The 22,695-nt window shown below is 37.6% G+C and overlaps 1 protein-coding gene across 2 annotated transcripts in view; it reads left to right on the top strand.

The window, feature by feature from the left end:
* Positions 1-8,692: 8,692 nt before the first annotated feature.
* The window catches only part of efna4 (ephrin A4), a 36,218-nt gene continuing 22,215 nt past the window's right edge, over positions 8,693-22,695 (top strand). For both annotated transcript variants that reach the window (XM_077599201.1, XM_077599202.1), the window contains exon 1: positions 8,693-9,097. In XM_077599201.1, coding sequence (XP_077455327.1) covers positions 8,973-9,097 — 125 coding nt within the window. In that variant the 5' untranslated portion in view covers positions 8,693-8,972. The remainder of the gene's footprint in view (positions 9,098-22,695) is intronic.

Here is a 22,695-nt window from a genome sequence, read left to right as displayed (position 1 = left end):
AAGATAGCGGAGATTATCCCAGTTGACTAAAGGCACCCAAGACAGGTCACATTTAGCTGTTTAAAACAACCTGTGTGTAACCTTACCCGCAGCTCTCACATAGAATATTTGTAAATGTCTCGTGGGGTCACTGTGTATCCTTCACCTCCCTCCATTCATGAGCAGCATCTTGTCTGGAATCCTCTGTGTTCTCGGTGTGCTTTGTTTCCCCTTCTCCGTCCTCGCTGTGCAAAGTCATTCTAAACACCCCACCCTGAACACCTCAACAATTTATCCTCTCCCCTCCCTGTTGTCCTCATCTCTGTCCCAGATGGACACTTATAGATGAATGAGGCACTGGCCATGGAATGCTGCCAGTGTTGAGTCATTAAAGGTTGTGGTTTGATCTCTATTTACCACAACCTCTTCATATTTTGCAACAAGAAACACAAGCAAGAGCACCAATTTTTTTTCAACTACATACATATACCTACAGGGCAAAAGTGGGTGTAATTTGATTGCCAGTGGGAAATAAATAAAGCTGAATAATATATCAAAGGTCACACTTTTGACTGACTGAAATTTGTTTTGTGTACACCAATTAAAAGTTGCTATCCATTAAATCATAGTTATCAGGGCACTAGAGTATATAATGTCCTTCGTGTCCACATTGGAACAACTCATTAATTGTGAAAATTTGGCAGAATAATGGAACTCAAAGGTCTCATTATTTTAAGTATTAAGTAGTTCTATTACCATCATCATTACAGTTTTTAAATCATTCCAATGGCAGGGACTTAACTACGGTGTGGAGATAGATAGTGTACATGATGGCCAGGTTCATACTTACTAGGTCAAGGGTGTCAGACTCGGGTTGGTTCGCGGGCCGCTTTAACGTCAACTTGATTTCACGTGGGCCGGACTATTTTAGATATAATATTTAGATTATTTTTTTTACAAATGGATTAAAAGAACTGGATTAAAAGCCTTGAATATTCAGTTTTTATAGATCTAAAACAATGTTTATTTTAGCTTTTTTATATATTTTGAGATTTTACAAAATAATCTTTGAACTAAAACCACAGAATTTTGTTTTATTAAAAAATTACAATTATTGATTGAAAAGGGGGAATATCAGGAAATTTAATATACATCTATACTCTTCATTTTAATTTGATCCTAAAACAGAAAGTCGGCACTGATGATTTACTTTCCCGGGCCACACAAAATGATGCAGTGGGCCAAATTTGGCCCCCGGGCCGCCACTTTGACACGTGTACTAGGTCATCTGCACTTATGAAGTGCTCATTTAATGAGGTTGCCCACTTGTGTTGTTTGTTGCTTCAATGGCTAAGTGCAGTGACAATGGTCCGGTCGATGTTCAGGTGAAGAGCTCTCCATCCAATAAGTGAAAGACCCATGTTTAAAGGAAATGACAGGAGTGACTTTAATGGCAGTAAATAGATCACCTTGTTTTAGCCAAGAGTAGCGCAACCCACCATGATCGTAGGGGTTCTTGCTTTTTTCTTTTTTATCTTTTAGTAATGCAGGGTTTTATTTTCCTTTTTAAATAATAGTAATTGTCCCTAGGTATGAATGTGAATGTTTGTTTGTCTCAGTGTACAGAAAAAAAATGAATTAATGAAGTATTACAACTATTTGCCCAAATGTTTTTCCATGTTTTTCCTGTTGGGTAATCAAAGAAGAAGAATAAAAACCACAGTGGCCACTAATCAGCATTGGAGAATAAAAAATAAATAAATAAATGAAAAAAAGACGCTCTCATCAGGATAGCATTGCTCCCTCGAATTCAGCTGGGGCTACTTATGCAGTCAATTGTAATGGAGAGCACAGGCTATCGATAAGACGCCTGATTTGCTTGATCCACTTACATGTAGCACGTCTCAACAAAAGGGCAGCGTATTGACAAGCTCACTTGTCTGGCTTTTAAATAGATTAAAAGAAAAGTTGTGATGGATGGCATAAATACAAAAATAAGGAGGAGGCAAAATATACAACAAGAAATAGCAAGCGGGGGGGTTCCATAGAGGGAGGATAAGAAAGTGCAAGAAAACGAGCATTGAATAAACACATCGCCATGGCAACCTAGATGTAATTTACCCTGTGAGGAAGAAGGGGAACGATTGAAATTGAGGGAGAGTGATGGAGAGAAAAAAAATAGAGAAGCATTTACCACCGGTGCTTGAGTCTAGAGGTGTAATTACGGGCAAGAGGGAGAATGAGATCGACAGGGGTGAGTGGCAAAAAAAAAGAAGTCAAACAAATGATCCACACATGACACCAAATAAAGGAGTACTGTATCAAAAGAAATTTGGTAGGACGAAAAGAAAAGTAAGAAGGGAGCTAAAAGACTCGGAAGAGTGACTGTGTAATGCAAAACATGCATGGATATGGCCTATCACGGAAGAAAGAGGCCAAATATCACATGATTTGTTGATTTGTGCCCCATGTATTTAAACTGGTGTCAGCAGGTAGTGTAGGTGGAAATAGGAGCATGAAGAATCAACTGATACAGCTATACAAGAGCAATGGTTTAGAGCAAGGGTGTCAGACTCGGGTTGGTTCGCGGGCCGCTTTAACGTCAACTTGATTTCACGTGGGCCGGACCATTTTAGATATAATATTTAGACTTTTTTAATATATAAATGGATTAAAAGAACTGGATTAAAAGCCCTGAATATTCAGGTTTTTTTATAGATTTTACAAAATGATTTTTGAACTAAAAACAGAAAAAAATTGATTAAAAAATTACAATTATTGATTTAAAAGGGGGAAAACAGGTAATGTAATATACATCTACACTCTTCATTTTAATTTGATCCTAAAACAGAAAGTCGGCACTCATGATTTACTTAACCGGGCCACACATAATGATGCGGCGGGCCAGATTTGGCCCCCGGGCTGCCACTTTGACACATATGGTTTAGAAGGAATCCAGGGACGAGGTGTCATCAAGATGGAAGAAATATAACAAGAAAAGGGTTTACTTCATCATGTGAACATGCCGCAGAGTGCAAGAAGAGGGCAGGGAGTCTAAAACAATCCACACATGGATCACAAACCTGAGTAATCAACTTGGAAGATGCCAGTGGAGCAATCAAATGTTAGCACTGAAGAAAATCGGGCCAGCACCACAGTAACAGAAATATCATACTGAACGGTTTGAATGTAATCAATTGAAAATCCTTTTTGGCAAAAATGGGGCTTTAATGTGAGACGTTTTGGCATAGTTATTCAAATCCACTGGCTTTCTTGGATAAATAACAAAATGCTATACTGTACTTGTGCCTTACGACTGATTGGCAACCAGTCTGGGGTGTAGTCTGCCTTTCACCCGAAGACAGCTGGGTTAGGCTCCGGCAACCCCCCGCACCCCTTTCGAGGATGGGCGGTATGGAAGATAAGTGAATGAAAATGAACTATACTGTACATGTCTACTATATTTTTTTAACGAGATTACTTTCATATAATAATGCATGGATCAATTAAACCATAATCTTTCATATGATACAGTGGATGTAAAATGGATCACAGCATATTTTTCAATTGGAGATTCTTTTATGGTTTATTCAAACCTCGCTTAAGCTTTTCAACAATTATTCTAGATCACAGGTGTCAAAGTGGCGGCCCGGGGGCCAAATCTGGCACGCCGCATCATCTTGTGTGGCCCGGGAAAGTAAATCATGAGTGCCAACTTTCTGTTTTAGGATCAAATTCAAATGGTTATAGATTTACATTACATTTCCTGATTTTCCCTTTTTTTAAATCAATCATTGCAATATTTTCTATCCAATTTTATTTCTTTTGTGTTTTAGTTCAAAGCGCATTTTGTAAGATCTAAAAATAAATATAGATATTTTTCGTTTTCCATTTTAATATTCAACAAAATTAAAAAATATATTTTGTTTCCATTTGAAATGAAAAACATGATTAAAAGAAACAAAAGCTCAAATAAACATTGCTTTAGATCTATAAAAACTGACTATTTAGGGCTTTTGATCCAGTTCTTTTAATCCAATTTTTAAAAAAAATCTAAATATTAGATCTAAAATGGTCCGGCCCACGTGAAATGGAGTTTACGTTAATGCGGCTCGCGAACCAACCCGAGTTTGACACCCCTGTTCTAGATGGTACGTTGTGATGGTGTTAGTATCGTGCTTATAGGGTTGCTTTTCCTCAAGAGAATTTTTTTTCATGTTTATTAAACTTCAATCTATGATACTGTATTAAAATAAGAATGGTCTTTTTTTTTTAAACTAAACATCAAAATCTCAAAATGCCATCAAGAAAATGTGTACGCTGTCTACTTCCAGCAATTTGGATCACATAACTCAACAAGACTCCTACTGTTACTGTCTAACATAATAAATTATGTAGTCTTTTAGTTAAGAATCCCAACCTGCTGTGTCGTAAAAATGCACGCCACAGAGCCGAAATGTCAGAAAGCCACAGAGGACACCCTGAACATATAACACAACAGTGAAAACTCAGGGCACCAGCAGCAGTTAGAAAGAAAAAAAATCAATCATAAAAGTTTCCTTCCTAATGAGTCAGTCAGACAGAACGTGCATGCTCAATGATTCATCGCCAGTAAATGATGGAAAACATATTTGACCATTCAGAAGATCGATGTAAGCCAAAATCAGGATGGATGATGGATGGACAGGATTAAAGGATGACAAAAAACCCACATCTTTTGGAAGTGGTTTCGGTATTCCAGAATAGGAAAATCAAATTGAGCAGAAGAAGAATAAAAAAATAAAAAACACAACTGAACACTTGAATAAACATTCACATGACATACATAAAATCACTTCTACAACATTTAAACATATTTATTTTTCATTTTAAATATTGCAATGTATATTCAACATTTCTCAAGAACTGGCTAAACAGATATGTAAGAAATGGCAAATACCTCAAATTTGCAATATGTAAATTCCCAATGATTAAACATTATGGCTGTTTTGTTTATTATTCCCATGAGTTCACACATTCAAAGATTAGTATCCTTTTGTTGTTCATTCCACATCCTGGAATGGATTGTGTAGCATGGAGCCCATGCCTAGTTTACTATCACTGAAATTACATAGAGAATAAATATTAAGTAGCCTTGGCTTAAGGTTTTTTCACTGTAATTTTAAACACCAGTAATATGAAGAAGTTATAATATTTGGGAAAAGTGTTTGAAAACTAGATGATACATCTTCAAGTAGATTAATTTATTTCAAAGTCATTTATAATATAACTACTACATTATATTTATAATTTACTGCTGCTAAGAACGTAAAGTGCAGCCTTTATTGCCCAAAGTGCAGTCAGCAAATGAGCAATTAATTATTACGATTTTTTGGATGAAATAATATACTGGACCACTCTATTTTCTTGGTGACATTACAAACTCCAACATAGGGTTGGGTTTTTTTCACTGCAGAGTACCAGTAAATGTTCCTTAGTGTACTCCAATGATAATTTGGCAACTGTAATCTCACAATGATCCACTTCAGTTGAATTCAGCTATGCCCCGCTTCAATTTACCAGTTCAAGGTGTACAACATCAATAGCCTAAAGTCAGTAGGAAACGAATTAAAAATGGTTGGAGGGAAGCTTTTTAATTTTCCGAACACTTTTAACTATTCCTGCCTATTTAAATGAGCACAGTGCCAAATTAGTCAGGGCATCAAAAAGAACATAAACCAGGCCTTTGCACCAAGGATATTAATATTTAATATTTTTTTCCATAGATAATTATCTTGAAGAATGGGCAGACCAGCATTAACCTGTGTGAACAAGTGCAATTAAAAGTAATGTAATGCAGTACTGCAAATACTAACGCTTGGCATCCCCCCAAAATGCGTCGCAGCAATGTGGTCCGACAGATCAGTCACAGTGGAGAAATACCCCTGGAGGAGCCTTTTCCTCCACTACGGTGTTCTCCATGTTTGCTGAGGGAGCACGTGCTCACCAGTGGGGACAAATTAGCCACAGCGGACCAGAGAAGCATCATGGGAAATTAATGATGTCCAGGAAGTGAGCTAATGAGTCCACATACACAAACACGGACACACACGATAAAGCAACAGGAGGAGGAGGAGGGAGCTGCTAATAAAATGCGACCAATGTAACTTGGATGAGGGATAGTGCTGCTGTAAAAGGCACACACACAGTGGGAGAATCCAATAATTAGAGAGGACCACCGGTGGCTTTCACAAACGGAGGTGCAGTGATTACTGTCCCGACATGCTCCCATGGGGTGCATGACAAGCAAGGAATTAATACCTATCTCACATATACATACACACACAACAAATGAGGGTGATGCAGATAACGGACAAAAAAGGATTGGTCTGGCTCAATTGTGTTTGACCAGCTTGTGCAGTCGGTAGCTAAAAGGGTCATATACTAATCTAGGTGTATTTAGTTGGAGAGTATACAAGTGTGGGGAGACATTTTCCAATCACTGGTCACCTCGTATGTTATACAATCCTCAGAGAGCCATATAAGCATGTTTATGGGGTTTCTTACAGCTGTTCCTCTGAGATTTTATTTGATTTTCGAATTACATATAGAGGACTAAGAAATTACTCTTGTGGGCTGTAAAATGCCCATGGGCACAAGGTCTCCTGCTTCTGAGTTATAGAGCAGGTGTTCTTTTAAAAGGGAAGTGTTTTGCTTCAATGACTAACTAAGCCAATAACACAACAAACCAGGTGCTGCCTGTAAATATGTAGGTAAAACAAAGAAGGAAATGTAAAGGACATTAGTCTTCTGAAAAACTGCCACATTTTGGTATTGATCCGATACTTTCCGGTACCTTATCATTAATGATACTGATCGAGTCATCATAAAATGAATTACTAAAGAAGAATTTTCAAATCACTGAAGCTGCCGGGCCGCCACTTAAAAAACAAATAAATACAATTTTGGGGAGATGGTTCATCAGTCAAAAGATACGTCGTACACTAGTAATACTACTACCGTTCTCTTCACATTGCATTGCAAGTTTACCAAATTTACATTATTTATGTCCCAGTCCATCATCTGAAGTTGATTATATTCATACATTTGTTTCAATTGTAGTACATCCACTCACTTTCAAGCATGATTCTGTCCTATAAATGTATTTCATTAGGTCTCAACACAATTTATACATGTTAAATTGGCTGCGCTAATGGTGCATAAAGTCTCACTGCTCTACTCGTGGGGTTTGGTCAGGATGCCTCAGTGGGCACATGGCATCTCGTCATACTGTTGCCACTTCAGCTAGTTTAGGCTGAACGCATCAGTTTAGCTTTCCTTGCACGTGTCCAGTGACAGCATTTTCTTACACAGTAAGCATAACATCCATATATATAGCGCAAGTTTGTACTCACTACTTAATTCCCTTAGACACTTTCGGACTTGTTGCCTGTGCCAGACCTAAAAATGACACAACGGATAATACAATGTCAACTTATCAATTCTTACGGGTGGTTTATCATAGTGAGTTTCCCACTAACCCTCCCATACCCTTTTCTCTTCTGTCCTCCCTCATGTACCTTTTTTTTCGTGGGTAGTATTGCGTTCAAGAACACAATACATACATTTTTTTGGGAGACCAGAAATCATTGTGACCAAGATGAGACCAAGACCTTTGAGAATTGAGAAACAAAGATCGAGAAGACAACCAGACCATAAAAACTCATCTTAAATTTTGAAGAAATGTCTATTTGTTTTGCTTGCTCATTCTTTATTCATTTTCAAAACCATAATCGTAATCATAATCACACCACCACCGAGTGGGAATGGATTCCACGCTGCCTGCACCAAAGTCAGGTGAGTGAATAGGTTTTTGTCACCAACAGATTTAGTGGCCTTTTAGTAATGTCGAAATTTAATTGAACATTTTTTACTTAAAGTTATATACTAACTCTGATGATTGAAAATGTTCTTCTGCCTGGTGCCTGTAGTTGCTGGGATAGGCTCTAGCACCCCCCGAGACCCTTGTGAAGATAAGTGGTTCAGAAAATGAATGAATGAAATAGCCAATTAATTTTCATCTGAACATTTTTTGTAAAGGCATTAATTTATGAATGGAAAAAACATTATAACGGCCTGGCGGATGAGTGGTTAGCGCATCGGCCTCACAGCTCGGCTGTCCTGGGTTCAAATCCAGGTCCGTCTACCTGTGTGGAGTTTGCATGTTCTCCCGGGCCTGCGTGGGTTTCCTCCCACATTCCAAAAACACCCATGGTAGGCTGATTGGACACTCCAAATTGCCCCTAGGTATGAGTGTGAGTGTGAATGGTTGTCCGCCTTCGGCTGGAATAGTCTCCAGCACCCTCTGCGACCCTAGTGGGGATAAAGCGGTTCAGAAAATGAATGGAAAAAAACATTGTTAAACTTGTTATATAAAGTTACTTTGTATTTGTAATTGTATTACTTTCAATCAAATGAAAGCATAACATAAGCTACATGATTGCAAATCTTATGAAATGAATTTGTACATTTGAAGCAACCTTTATTTATTATTTTTACAGGTAGAAAAGGGGAGCGGCATCAACATTGTGCTGTCAACAAACGTCAACACCAGTCGGCGCACGTCACTAGTTATGGGCGCTCAGAACTGACCACACCTTTGACTCCTGATTGGCCAAAAGTTTGTTCAGCCCCGCCCACCCAACCTTGACGGCTCCACCCTCTCCTCGCCCCTGCGACCACTCTTGAGCCAAAGCTCCTTCTATCCCATATCAACATTCCTGACCTTTTATTTTATTTTTATTTTTTTACCACTATAGGAAATCAAATTGGCCAAAAAATGAAGATTTTTGATAAATTAGCAAAAAGTCCTCACTTCGAAGGAGCATAATTTCCTAGCATTTAGTGACTCCCTTCAGTCACCTGGCGTAGAATGACGCACAACTAGCTTTTCAAGTTAAGTCTTCTGTCCTGTTTAGTGATCATTGTTTAGTTTTATTTACACTCAGTGCGTGATGGGCTCCCTTATTTGGATGCTAGCCCCCTTTCCTGCTTGGAAAAGCACTTTTTTACTTTTAAACATCATCTCAGCGGTGGTGAGCAAACGGCATGCAGTTTACTGGAACTCCACTAACACCAGGTAAATAAAGCCCTATTTAAGAGAAAAACGCTGGCGATTTTGCCTTTTTTGGTGCAAATATCTGACTTTTTCGCTAGATCGAACTTCCAATGTTGCTCAACAACTTAATAATTGTGAAATGAGTCAGAAAAAAAGAAATCAGGACACTTCTGACCCACCTGTGTTCTACTAGCTTTTTTTTTTTTTACAATGGCTGCAATAATGGATTTTTACAGAATTATGTGCCTTTTGTCTGATTCTCACAAACATAATTGAGGTTTGTTTATCTGTGTGCATGTGCAAGTGAATGCAAATCTGGTCTTTCATGTTTGCAGGGTTCACAATGTGCTGTGGAAACTGTTTTTTTTCTGATTATTTTTGAGCTAAGACCAGAAATAAAGAGGAATAGTCTATTATCAAAGAAAAATCTAATTATTTAATGCACATACATTTTGCAAAGTACAATTATAACAGTTTTCAGTCATGTAAGTCCCAGCTTCATTAGCCTTAGTCAATGTAGAGAAACTTTTAAATATCACTTTGTGTTGTTTTTAATTTTTTTACTGGAAAGACAAAAAAAAGTCAGGTAAAGCCTACTTGGCTAGCTGAACCTTTTTTTAGGGTTAGTCATAGATATGTGTTTGCAAATTCCCATTTGTCATGATTATGAATCAATTTTGAATATGTTAGCTCAGGTGAAGCCAGATCTCACATTATACCACTTGAAGTTTAACTTTTACATATCAGAAATCTTTCAACCAACCAACAGTGAGGCAAAAGTTAAAGTGGACAATGTTTGTGAAATATATTGTCTTCCTTTTTATACCATCACAAAAACACAGGATATACACATTTGTCAAAAGTTGTTTTTCTGGTTCTACGGTTATCACTGGTACCATTCTGTCATGGCATTTAAAATCCACACTCTCTCAACCCAGCCAAAGAAGAAAAGAAAGCGGTGCACTGTGTTGAATCCTCACATGATGTTTTGGTTGAAAGTCCACAACCTTCAGGGTGTTCGAATTGTTTACTGTCATTGCAGTTGAGTTTAGTGTAATTAGTCGAGCTTTGGCATTGTGAGGCTTAAGGACCTCTCTGTACCCCTGTGATTCTGACATGAATGGCCACAGTTTTTTGGCAAGCAAAGCCCGCACAAACATGGTGCCATCATCGCCATCATGCATAAGGCCAACAACCCCCGTCGTGCTTGTTGCACATTCCCAATCGTGCTGCTCTCTCCTTTGCTCCCAGAGTTAAAAGCAGGGTTCCCCATCCTTCTCGTCTTCCTCTCTTCACTCTTCATTACTGTCCTATTTACACCCCCCTCAACCCTCTTCACCCACCATCTATACGCCTATTTTCATCCTTCACAGCTCCCTCCTGGCCACTGATGGATGTATGAGCTGTGATTAGTTGAGCTTCAATCATTTTCCCATTTCCTATTTTCAATAAACTGCCAGCCAAGAGCCAGTTGTTCTGAGGCCCCCTGAGGAGGAGTCCGGGTTCTCATCAGCAGGTTCAGGGAACCACAGCGGGGACATTAGGTCACTAACCAAACCCACTGGAGCCGATCATTTTCTCTACAGGGTATATTTGATTAGCAAAAAATCAGTAATTCAGTAGTTAAAGTACACTATGGCGAGAGGCATTTTTGTTGTGATGAATTAATTTGCAACAAGCAACACCTCTCAGTAAGGTTCGACATAACTTGACCCTCCAGCCGCAATTTTTAATGCATCTACGTCAAACAATATTGTTGTATTTTAAAGTAAGGAGATTTACATTTTTTATTTAAAGATTTTTGTAACAAAATGAAATGATGAATAAACTACTGCTGAGTGTTATATTTTTGCAGAGCAGAGGAAGGATTTATATCGCAAGTGTAGTTGTGTAAACCATCTTTATTTTTCGTGTGAGATTTACAGTTATTTTAACCAACAGTTTGAAGCAACTTAATTTTTTCCCTTATTTGAGGAATTATCTATCAGAGGTCAGAAGGCATGTTCAGGCAAGGCACTCTGGGAATTGAGGGACATTTTTGCCAACAAGGTATTCGGGTAACATTTTTCGTTTTGTATTCTTGCACAGCTCTCATTTAAAGGAAAGCTAATTATCTAGCCTAACCTTATTGGAACATTTTATGGTTCATGTACCGGTAGTAGTCACAAGCAGTCTTTTAGATGAAAATGAAAAATGCATTCATTCATTTATTATTTAAAATGTGTTTCATATTACTGTTTCAATATCAGGTCATTAAAGATATGTAGTTAAAAAACACTGTCTGGTACTAAATCACTGATTTGTAGTGCATTGCTAGTTGAAAATGGATAAAAAGTCAGTTGGTTTCATTTAATCAGCAATCGTTTTAACAGTTTCCACATAATTTTTAACAACCAAATATCGTTTCCTATTTTCATACCCATCATCAATATATTATTTTTTTTCCTCTATAAGGCACGCCATTTAATTCATTGGCTGCCAGTAATGGTGCTAATCCATTTTGACTTGGAGAAACTAGCAGCAAATAATTGCTGTCAACCCTCCCACTCAAAATGGTTTTTCCATCAGTTGCATTGAAGCATGAGCATTGACAGCCAGTCCTCCTGGTTTAAATGAATTGTCAATGGCAGGCATAGTGTTAAATGAAATGGAATTTAAAAACAAATGATCAACTTTTCAGTATCATTGAGGGCCATAACCGTAATGTTCTTATTTTATTCATTTTGTTTCTTCAACTATCTCTTATTTATTAATTGCATTTATTCATAACAAGCAGGGGAGTTTCCCCTGCTTGTTTAGAACCAAAATATAATTGATGCGCTATTAAAAAATGTTCTCTTGAAAAATGGTTGTTTAACAAATAAAAGATTGAGTTTACACACTTGGAGAAGGTGAAGAAATTCAATCACTCGTCTATTAAGACCCGACAGCTGTTTCTGGCAACCATAAATTTTTTTTAACTCTCTACATTGCACGGTTTGCACAAACATAGCGAAATAATCTTAACATACACACACACACACACACTCACACCCATAAATCACACTTTATAAGGATTATAGATTATCTATATCAATAAACAAAGTATTGTTTAGTACTTCCTGGAGCAGTTAAATGTTAATATAAAATTATAACCATTGTGTTATTGAAAAGATCCACAGCATTTGTTGAAAAATAATTGATAAATTATTTTTATAATTGCGATATGGTGCCATACTTGTGACTTTTTTTAAGTACCTAAATTAGTCATTGGAGTCAGCTAGGGCAATATCATGCTTATAATTAGAATAGCCCTTGTTTGTTGATATAGTCCTGCTTTATTAATAAACAAATTATTTAAAGTTTAAAGTTGCAAAGTAGAAGGAGTTCATGAAAAGTAATTATTTCACCAGTGAGAGCATTTTAGTGCAGTCTATGCATTCTGTGAAGTGTAATACCTCTGTCTTGAAGCAACAATTAAAAAAAGAAGCTTTAGAACGCAATATTGCAGCTCAAGAGCCACTGCAGTCTCTTTAAACACGTGATGGAAGACTTTGGCCGTCACCTCTCCGTCACTGTCTGGATTTATGGTTTTAATGAAGCACGGGCAGCCATGCGGAGACGCTAAAGTGATGCAGCTTCCAGCCCCCCTCCTGATTGAAAAATTGGAGCTCAGAAAGACCGAGACTCACCGTCAGCCTCTTTCTTTTTTACGGTTTAATGAACGAGGTTTACGAGCGTTGTCGATTTTATAGCTGCCTTTTCCCCTCACGCTGATTGTTCCTTTATTAGAAGAGAGATTATTTTCGGACTTCCTGGAGCAGTTAAATGTTAATATAAAATTATAAGCATTGTGTTATTGAAGCGCTCCACAGCATTTGTTGGTTCAAACAAGGTAATGAACAAATTTGTGTCCTCCTGACTAACCCTCGTGTCGTCTGAACTGCTACTTGTCTTCAAATCCCCTCCTGTCCTGGCCTTAGCTTTGGATCAGCAGCTTCTTAATTGGAGACAAAAGTGTTTTATCATCTCTTCTGAAGGATCCTGCACAGCCTCATTTTCCCCTCCCTTGTCTCCTCTCTTAACAACAAACTTTGGGCCTATCCGCCGCATAGTAACGGAGGCTGTTCCTGTTTCTTTATTGAAAGCACACCTCATTAGCCTTTCACTGTCTAATTTAATGTGTAAATGCATGCATCATTTCACTTCCTGTGTGAGTGTGCCGCATTAAATACTAATCTAAATCACATCTGATTCCTCCACGCAGGCGCAAACATGGGCTGTGCTTCTGCCAGCTATTATCAGAGGAGATGGTTGACATTTTCTTCATATAGATTTAAATACATCAGTTACACCTGCAAAGTGATTAATAGTATTTTATCCTATTCAGGGATTTAGCGATTCAAACTAAAGTGTTTGAATTGATTTCAGTGTGCGACGCTTCTTGGCATTTTGGTGCTCTTACCAAACTGCAAGAGGGGACAAATTATTACAAAGATCTATCAGGATGATTCATTGTAGCCCAACTTTTAACACCTTACTAAATTTGTTGACGTATAGGGTGATCCTAATTTAAAAGGAGGATTGTTATTGTTAAAGATATATTTTTCCCCCCCACCAAATCTTGCATTTGGTATCATTTCAATGGACCAATTAATTTATATCATCTTTTAATATTCAGTAAATATGTGTAGTTTAGTAGAATTAAAAAAAGTGTACAAAAATTGTTTAAAAAATAAATAAAACTGTGCCCAGCCTCCTATTACTATGTTTTGTGTTTTCAGAAATAACCAATCGCATTAAAACTCATTTTAAATGGAGTTAGCACAACGATCTGCCAATACTTTATGGGGCAACAGTAACGCTGAGAAAAATGAATTTTTTTTTTTTTTTTTGCTTCCTAGCACAAAGGCTTATGCTCACACTATTAATAATGGTTTAAATACCTTAACCCTGTCTTCATAGAGGGAAGAAAAAATACCACCATAGTTTACTACTCTTTGGATGCTGTTCTTTTGGTAACAACTTTTTTTCCCCCAGCCTCCTGTTTAATTCTCAAATTTCCCCCGTGTTGAAACCAATTTTATCTTATTTTCTACAGATATAGACTATATTATTTTGAAATATTGATCATTATCATGTTTATTGGTCTCATTGTTTGAAGATCACAAAACCTGACATTTGAACAGGAATATGTAGCCTTAAAATGACTTCCCATCCACTGTATATTTCCCTTTTCCCAAGGGTCTGCCTGCTTGCTCCTCCTCCAAACGTGGGTGTGCATGTAAATGAGGCTTTTTCTACTATTGCATCACAGCTCTGTGACTGTGTGTGCAAATCTCTGTATTCCCCTGGCAAATTATTAACACAGAGAACCTGGATGAACTATAATCAAGATACCTACAGTGAGGTAATTACCACTTTACTCCCTGTCCTCCTCACAGACTCCTTTCGTACAAATACACACACACGCACACTTGGTTTCTCTCTCTCTCTCTTGGCTTACATGTCATCTAACCTCATCAAGTTGTGAGTTTCACTACTGTGCATCCAAGCCCTATTGTCTCGCTGCTGAGCTGCGTCCACGAGATGAGTTTCATCCAGTGCACTGGTGTGACTTATCTGTCTTCGGTAAATGTGCTTTGTGTATTTGTGGCTGCTCCACTCATTGTGTTATCCGGGCCGGTACACTGCAGTAAGCTTGCTTTGGGGAAAACAAAGATGAGATGTGATTGCAGCACTTGTGTTGCATTGTCTTATTCTGCAAATAGCGGCCATCTCTGGATGCAACCCAATGGACTATAGATGTGTATGTGATTACAGCTTTGAAGTAGTGGAGAAAAATATTGTTTGTTTGCCATTTTATGGCTTACTTTCACCAAGAAATTTAGTATGTTTTTGGAATGTGGGAGGAAACCGGAGTACCCGGAGGAAACCCACGCAGGCCCGGAAAAAACATACAACTCCACACAGGTGGGTCGTGACCTGGATTTGAACACAGGACCCCAGAGCTCTGAGGCCAATGTGCTAACCACTCGCTTCACCGGGCCGCCCCCTCCAAATTATGTTATGCAATTGAAAAGCCAACTAATGCTGTCAGAATGTGAAATAAAACACAATTCAAGCATCAGCCTGAGTCATTGCATTGCGCAACGATTCATTCCACCTGAGGTATTGAAAAACTGTACCACAAAAGCGGGTGGAGAAAAGAACAAATCTGTAGCTGAAGCAATATCATACCTTTTGCCAAAGTAGGTCATTGTCTCGTTATAGTTCGTTAAGGTATGACTAAGGAATTAAAATTTTATTATTTCTTTATACATTTTTTGTAATATAAATTTGGTTTCCATTTTACCAGCTTTTCACATTGAAAATGAAGACCAAATGCTTAGATATTCAACATTTTCAAATAAAAATAAAAATAAATTGCTGGAGGTCATTGTCATTATGCAGGTGTCCAAAGGCGACACACAGGAGATTAGGGTGAAAAAGTAGTAAATCCAGGACCAGTTGAGGAGGCTGACTTTTGCCATGCATGCCGAGAAAAGAAAGTGTTGAACAGCGTGTGAGAGTGAAGGTTGCAGAGGAAAAAAAAGACAAGGACTGCTGGTGCGACAAAAGTATTGTATAAAACCACAGCAAATGCACATGATCACTTTTAAAAACTGCATTTTTTAATGCATCCTCTATCCGGTTTCATTTAAACCAGGAAATCTTGACAAGCTTGACTCCCTCCTTGGCATGCCCACTAAATTGGGAGGTTAGGTTCTTGCATAATAAGGTACAGTGTGATGTCACAAATTTTAAAAACTACTCTTTACAGAATTTACGATTAAACATGCAAACTCCGTTGCAATTCAATAAAAATACTATAAGCTACTGATAATTCCCTTTAACCAGGGCACGCCCCCATTTCGACCTGATACACAAAATATTTCAAAATGTCGGAAAATTTCTTTAGACTTGATACTAAGCAAAATTATTGCATGCCAGTGACTGAACCAACAGTGTAAACATAGAAATCAAGCAAGTGAAACACTACCAACAGCAAAACCTAGATTAAAAAAAGTGTAAGGGATTTTAAAAAGTCTTCAAATAATTGAATCAAAATGGAATGCACTCTGGGCTCCAACCAATATCTTCTAGCTTGCTGTTTAAAGATTGAAAAAAAATGACATGCCGAACTGAGATACAATTATCTTATGAAAAGTCGTGATAGCCAAAATAGCATACAGAATATGATATTGCTATGGAAAGGGAAACAGTAACATTTACATAGTAATGGATTGATTCTTAATGTCCGTGGTAATGTATAACGGATATTGTTTTATAATTCGTATCAATTCATAGTCCAGTACTTATATACCTGTCATTTCTGTGTACCTGCATGTCTGTAGTGGGTGAATGGAAATTGTTTGTTTTCAGTAAATATAAGCACATTCTTAAGTATGGAGAAACTATGTAGAAGGAAAAAAAAAGAATAGAGGAACACACAGAAACACAAAGATGCCGTCTAAGTCATTGGCACAAAATGGCCGCGAAGCTGTTTATGTGCAATGGAGTAGGTGTTGGAGGACGTTGTGATGAAGGTCCGTGTGTGAACATTCATTCGTTGAACTCACAATGAGCCACCATTGTTAAATGTGTCGCACTGGCAGTGTATTGCTTTCCGACAAACACGAGCTCAATTAGGATTTGGCACGAGAATATGTAAACCCAATCAAGTGTAGCTTGGATGCAACACTGCTCTTCGTTGTGTGGCACCACTGCATGTTTACTAATGTTTGTTTGATTATATTTATGCGTTTAAAAAAAAAAAATCTAATAATAATCATTCAGTCACGCTCGCGCCTCATTGGTCAGGCTAAGAGGTCTGTCGAGGGGCGACCTGGGAGTTTCCGAGACAGAAATTAAATTAGTATCGACCGAGCACAGGCACAAAAGTGCACCAGGAACCAGGAGGATTGAGACATACTGAGACTTGTTTTCCATCATGTCTGTGTAAAGTGGAATTCCAAAAATTGTGTTAAATTGTATACTGTACATTTTGTAGATTTCTGTGATGCTTTTCAGTCATTACCATCACATTATACTATCAGTTGTACTATTGTGCCATAGGGAGGCAAAATCTTGGACATAAAATGCCGTATATTTTCTATTTGTAAATGTATGTTCCATTTTCAGGTTATGACTTATATTCTCTTTATGATTTAACATAACATTTTGTCAATGGATTTTTGTTCCGTTTCATAATTTTCACACAAGCAGTTTCTAATGATATCCAATACAAACGTAGAAGCTTTTTAGAAAGAAAATAATCCTTACTTATGATTGATGGACATATTTGATCTTCATGTATTGAATTTAATGTCTGGATTAGTATAAGGCAAATTTAGGGAAAGGGGAACTACCACTATTATTATCGTATCATATACAAATATCTCATGAATTTCAAAATCTGTGTTGTTCTACCATCTACAAGAAATGTATGCATGCTCACAACATAGCAAACTTATTACTTAAAGATTACCTTTAAAATAGCATGTTGTAAAATAAGTACTGCTGTCATTATTTTCAGATGACGACTTGATCAGTAGATTCTAATACAAATTGGAGTTGTGATCTTACCAGGAGGAAACAATTCTTGTTTATCTAGTTGGAGCAGTGATGTTCTATTCTACACTTAGGTATGTACGCACGAGAACACACACTGGGTTCACTTGCGCATGTACAAGTGAGTACTCACACTTGGTGGCTCAGCGAGCAAGTAAAAACATCCGAGCGGCGGCGAGGGATGACCATTGCGTTAAGGAGAGGACGGTAGGGAAAGAGTCAACAGATTTCATGTCCCCAAACTGCTCGAAAGGGCCCCTGGGGGGACACGGGGGTGAGGTGTGGTGGTGGGGGAGAGGCAAGAAAGGATGTCAGCCGCCATTATTATCACTGTCAGCAGCAGGGGAGAGCCCCTTGACCCCACCCCACTCCTACAACATACACAGACACTTCTACTCCAAAGGTGTGCCAATGAGATGCACATAGCCAATGGTACCTTTTGTCTTGCCGGCGCACACAAATGAAGGGTGGTCAGGGTGTATGTGACATTAGCTTTTGTATAGCAACGTTTTTCCAAGAGAGTATCAAGAGAATTTAGTAGAGCATGCAGCTACATGGGATCAAACAGCTTTGTCTCTAAACTTACCCTTACCTCCTCCTTATCCTTCTCCCTTAGTATTCTTGGTAGTACTATATGTAGCTGGATGTATTTGAGTAAGAGCTGTGTTGCGGTTAAAAAAAATCCAGTATTCTCTGCAATTTCTAGTAATCTCTTTCCAACTTCTCCATTCTGGTACGAATAAAACAAAACACTCTTGGGGTTTGCAGTAACAAATTGTTTAAAATTAACTATTGCACGAATTAGCAGTTTAGGGCTGTATATTTTTCAATCTGACATGGCTGAAACAATATTAAGATAAATAAAAGAAATACATCTGTCATCTTATGTTGACTGCATACTTTAAAACTATGATTAGTCAATCCACATATCATACTTTCTAGTAACCAATTTTGGTCATTACAATTCCAGTATATATTTAAAAAAAACGATAGTCAAACTTTACTTCTTAATAATTATTGAATTAAAAGATATATTTTTATATATATATATATTCCTTTCACAACTACATTTGTGTAACTTTTGAAACATGCATGCAATACAGTGCCATGCTGCATTTAGGCCCACCAATGACTCTCCAAAGTGCATTTTTATTCATCTATTTAATTTTGCATAGTATTTAACGCACTGCGAGCCATCGTTCCCTGCCATCTCGCTCAATCAAACTGGATTGGATGTCTAGCGCCGTTCATAGCAGCCACTTACGTAAATGCCATGTGAAGGCTTTGTGGTCAATTACATGAGATTGTCACATAAGTACTGTATCTCAAATGGTGGGGTATTTTCACTCATTATTTTTTTTTTGTACTCGATTGGTTGAAAGTTTATTTCCACTCGTAATGAAGCACCACCATGCACTGTTACTCCAAAAACAAGGCAGACATAATTAAACAAATTTTCCAATAGTTTCCAAAGTCTGTGTGTACATAATTTTTGGATTTGTGTTCGTTTATGGCTTTCTTTATTTTACTTATTCAATCAAAATGGTCATTTAACTAGGTAGGTTTATAATCGAACTCCGGTGCTCGTAATTGACAGCACTGATAACAATGGGAGTAGTTGGTGGTATTTTCAAAATAGAAATAGCCTTGTCCCAACTCTGTAGCAAGGAAACTCATGAATCTCATTGCTCCTCTATTCAACTGTAAATGGACTTCTTGTATGCTGCACACTTCCAAAAGCAGAAAAGCATATAGTTTGAGTGAATTCAGAATGCACTGTTACATTGTCTGTCTTTGAAAAAGTGTTTCATTACCCAATTCTGTGCAATTTTATTGATTCATCTTATATTTATTTATTGCAACTTTCTAAGTGGATTTCCAATGGCTAAAACACAAAGACACACGTCTGAGCTTTCTGTGTGTTAATCTTGTAATTTTGGGTCATCATGGTTCATTACTTAAAGAAGCAGCCAGTCAGTCATTTTTAATCCCAAATTAATCACATAATCCTCCTCCAGCACTACGTGAGGCGGGTGTCTGCACATCTCCCCTTGACCCTCGCTGCTTCCTTCCTCCATGCTCCAACACCCCCACCCCAGACCCCCTCCTTTGCCCTGTTCTGTTTTGAGCCTTCATCAGTGTTCTGGAAGCTCATTGGCCTTTCGTGGCTGCTCAGGGGCAGAGAATGACATGTTAGTGGAAAAATGTAACAAGTTGACTTGAAATAATGATGATTTTTGCAGCTATACAAGCTTGTCATGAGATTGAATGAAATCTGCTGTTGTATGGAAAACTGTTAGGTCTGCTGTTGCCATGGTTATCCTGGATTGCCTTTTTTAATAGTCCCACTGTTCAGGAAATCTAATGTTGACAGACCCGTCCCCATGGGTTGGCCATAGGGGGGCATGACTACCCCCCCCCTAAAAAGCATTTCCCTTTAACCTAACATACGCCAAATAAATAACATTACTTCAATACCCCACACTTATTATACATGTGAGCTAGCAATGTCAATCTATCAATCTATATTGGCCACCTTGTAGTATATCGAATAAAAGAACAACCGTTTGGAAAATATCTAATTATACTTTAATATAGAAGTATGTAAGATGATGTGTTCATCTTTAAAACATTTTCTAAATTGCTGCTACGCGCAAGAGAATTTTCACACAAAGATAAAACATATTTTTTGGTTCGTTTTGGCAAGTCCGGGAAACACAATATTAGGAATAATGGCATTTTCTTTAGACTGAAAACCACTGAATAGCTTTTAGACACTGCATCAGTTTTCATGCAGAGTTCATTACTATGCCCCTTGCTCCCAAAGCATTTTATACACGCCCCCCTCAAGACTCACATCTGATGACGGGTCTTAATGTTGAACAACTGAGACCAAGTTTCAGCTACATTTTTAGAGCTTTTATGCCCCTATTTATCCTTTTCTAGACCAAAATTGGGGTTTTTATTAATTTGCTGATCATCCATAAAATGCTGTTATCAGTTGTATTGATTGTCCATCGAGGTGAAATTTACTGAGGGTACTATGAGTTTAATGTATTTTGATACAGAGATGGAAGACCAGCTTGGAGAGAAATGCATTTTTTTTTTGTAATAAAACATATACTTTAAAAAGGCATAATTTAATCCAATCAATCTATCAACCATATCACTTTGATTAAAGCAAAAGAGCATGCTCATATAGGGCACGTTGTATGCATGTTTATTTATTGTCAAAGATATTTTGGTGAGATTCTGAAACATATGTTACGTTTTCATATACATTAAGTCCCAATAAAAGTTTCTTCCAGTTTTTTCCAATTTTCCAATTTCTAACTTTTTAGCAAATCCGCCAGCATTTAATGTTAAAAAAAGTCTATTCCCTTGTCGAAGGGAATTAACTATCATGTACTTTGACTTGAGTCATGAAGTCATGTGATTTCTCCCAGCAAATCGTCAAATTAAGGTCACGGTAATCATAAGAAGTCAAAAAATAAAGTAAAGTAAAATAGAGTCAATATTTTATTATGGTGACTCAACAGTATTATATCCAAAATACCAATAATTAAAATGATTTCCAATAATATTTAAAGAAATAAAAGCTTAACATTTAACAAAATAGATGAATATTTATAAATGATCAAAATATAAATATGTTTTAAGAAGTATGTACCATTAAACAGCTGATGCAAGTTTAGTCTTTAGAAAAATTTGCTTTTAAATCACATCAAATAGTTAAAGCAAACTTTGCTACTGCATGAATTAAAACAACTTTAGGTGGCTTTTGGAGAGTAGTGAGGACGCGGTGGGTAGCTGTGCGTGACTAGAACAGGACAAAGCCAAGTGCCTCGAGGAGACAATCCAGGCGACCTTCCGCACCCGGAATGCATGGTCCTCTATGGAAGAGTTATGACGGAGAAAGATGGAGACGTAGAAAGAAGCGTGCAACGGCTGCCATGAAGGGAATAGAGGGCAGAGGGCCAGTTTAGGCTCTTGGGATTCCAAAGCAGTGACCGTGAAAGTGCTTAGATAAACACGGAACAGAGACGGAGGGGGTAGCGGGGTTTGCTAGTAAAGTGGAAGAGGCAGTGAATGGAAACGAGAAGGTGACGGAACATTGCTGAAAGTGAAGGTTGAGGGAACTGGGTAGTGAGTTTAAAAAGTAGCACAGTTTCAAAGTAAAATACACATTTTGGCTTTATTAAAACCATTGAAATTCATTTGGATGTTGCGGTCACCTCGTGCCCACTTGAATCTTTATTTTTGACCAAGTTGACATGTCACTGCTTTATGTTTAAGTTGCCTTGCCTTGAAAATCTGACCATTTCACTTGCAATAACGTAAAGCACTATTGTCATACTTGAGAATTCCATCAAATAAAATGAATACAGATACAGAAAGAATGTATCATGATCACCAATTCACCTACTCTCAAATGACAGTAACTAGTAATGTAGCGTTCGAAATATTACATGATACATTTCAATAATTTCATGCCAAAGTTACTGTACCACAAGTATGAGCAACTTTAAAGTGTCCAAGTTTTGTTTGATTGGTTTACAGTATGTGCCCATCGGTCCCTCAATATTCTGCTTGCCTCTGAATAATTCAGTGGTTGTTCTTATTGAAGCACATTTCTATGACATGTCTGGGCTGGGTGCAGCCTATCCAATGAATTGAAATAGCTATACTCAGATAAAACAACAGTTTTTCTTTTATCATGCGTTATTGATTCCCAACGAGGCTCTAATTTTATCACAAAAATTGTATTGAATCACGGTCTGAACATGACGATGACACCTTTTTCTTTCAAAGATTGATGTGTTGCTCAAATAGAGAACTACCCTGCTTTTTGCCAGACTGCTTGGAATTCTTGGAATTTGAACCCATGTTGCGTGAAAACATGTTTCAGCATATTGCATATTGCTCACTACTCTTCCTGCACTGTGAGGATTAAGTCACACTTACAGTGTTCTATATTGATTTCCCTGTGTTTCATTATTTTGCATCTGTTACACAGGTTTATATGT

Source organism: Stigmatopora argus, chromosome 4, assembly GCF_051989625.1.
Source record: "Stigmatopora argus isolate UIUO_Sarg chromosome 4, RoL_Sarg_1.0, whole genome shotgun sequence".
Lineage (NCBI taxonomy): Eukaryota > Metazoa > Chordata > Actinopteri > Syngnathiformes > Syngnathidae > Stigmatopora > Stigmatopora argus.
Note: the sequence above shows the minus strand (reverse complement) of the source record. Positions and strands in the feature narration are given on the sequence as shown.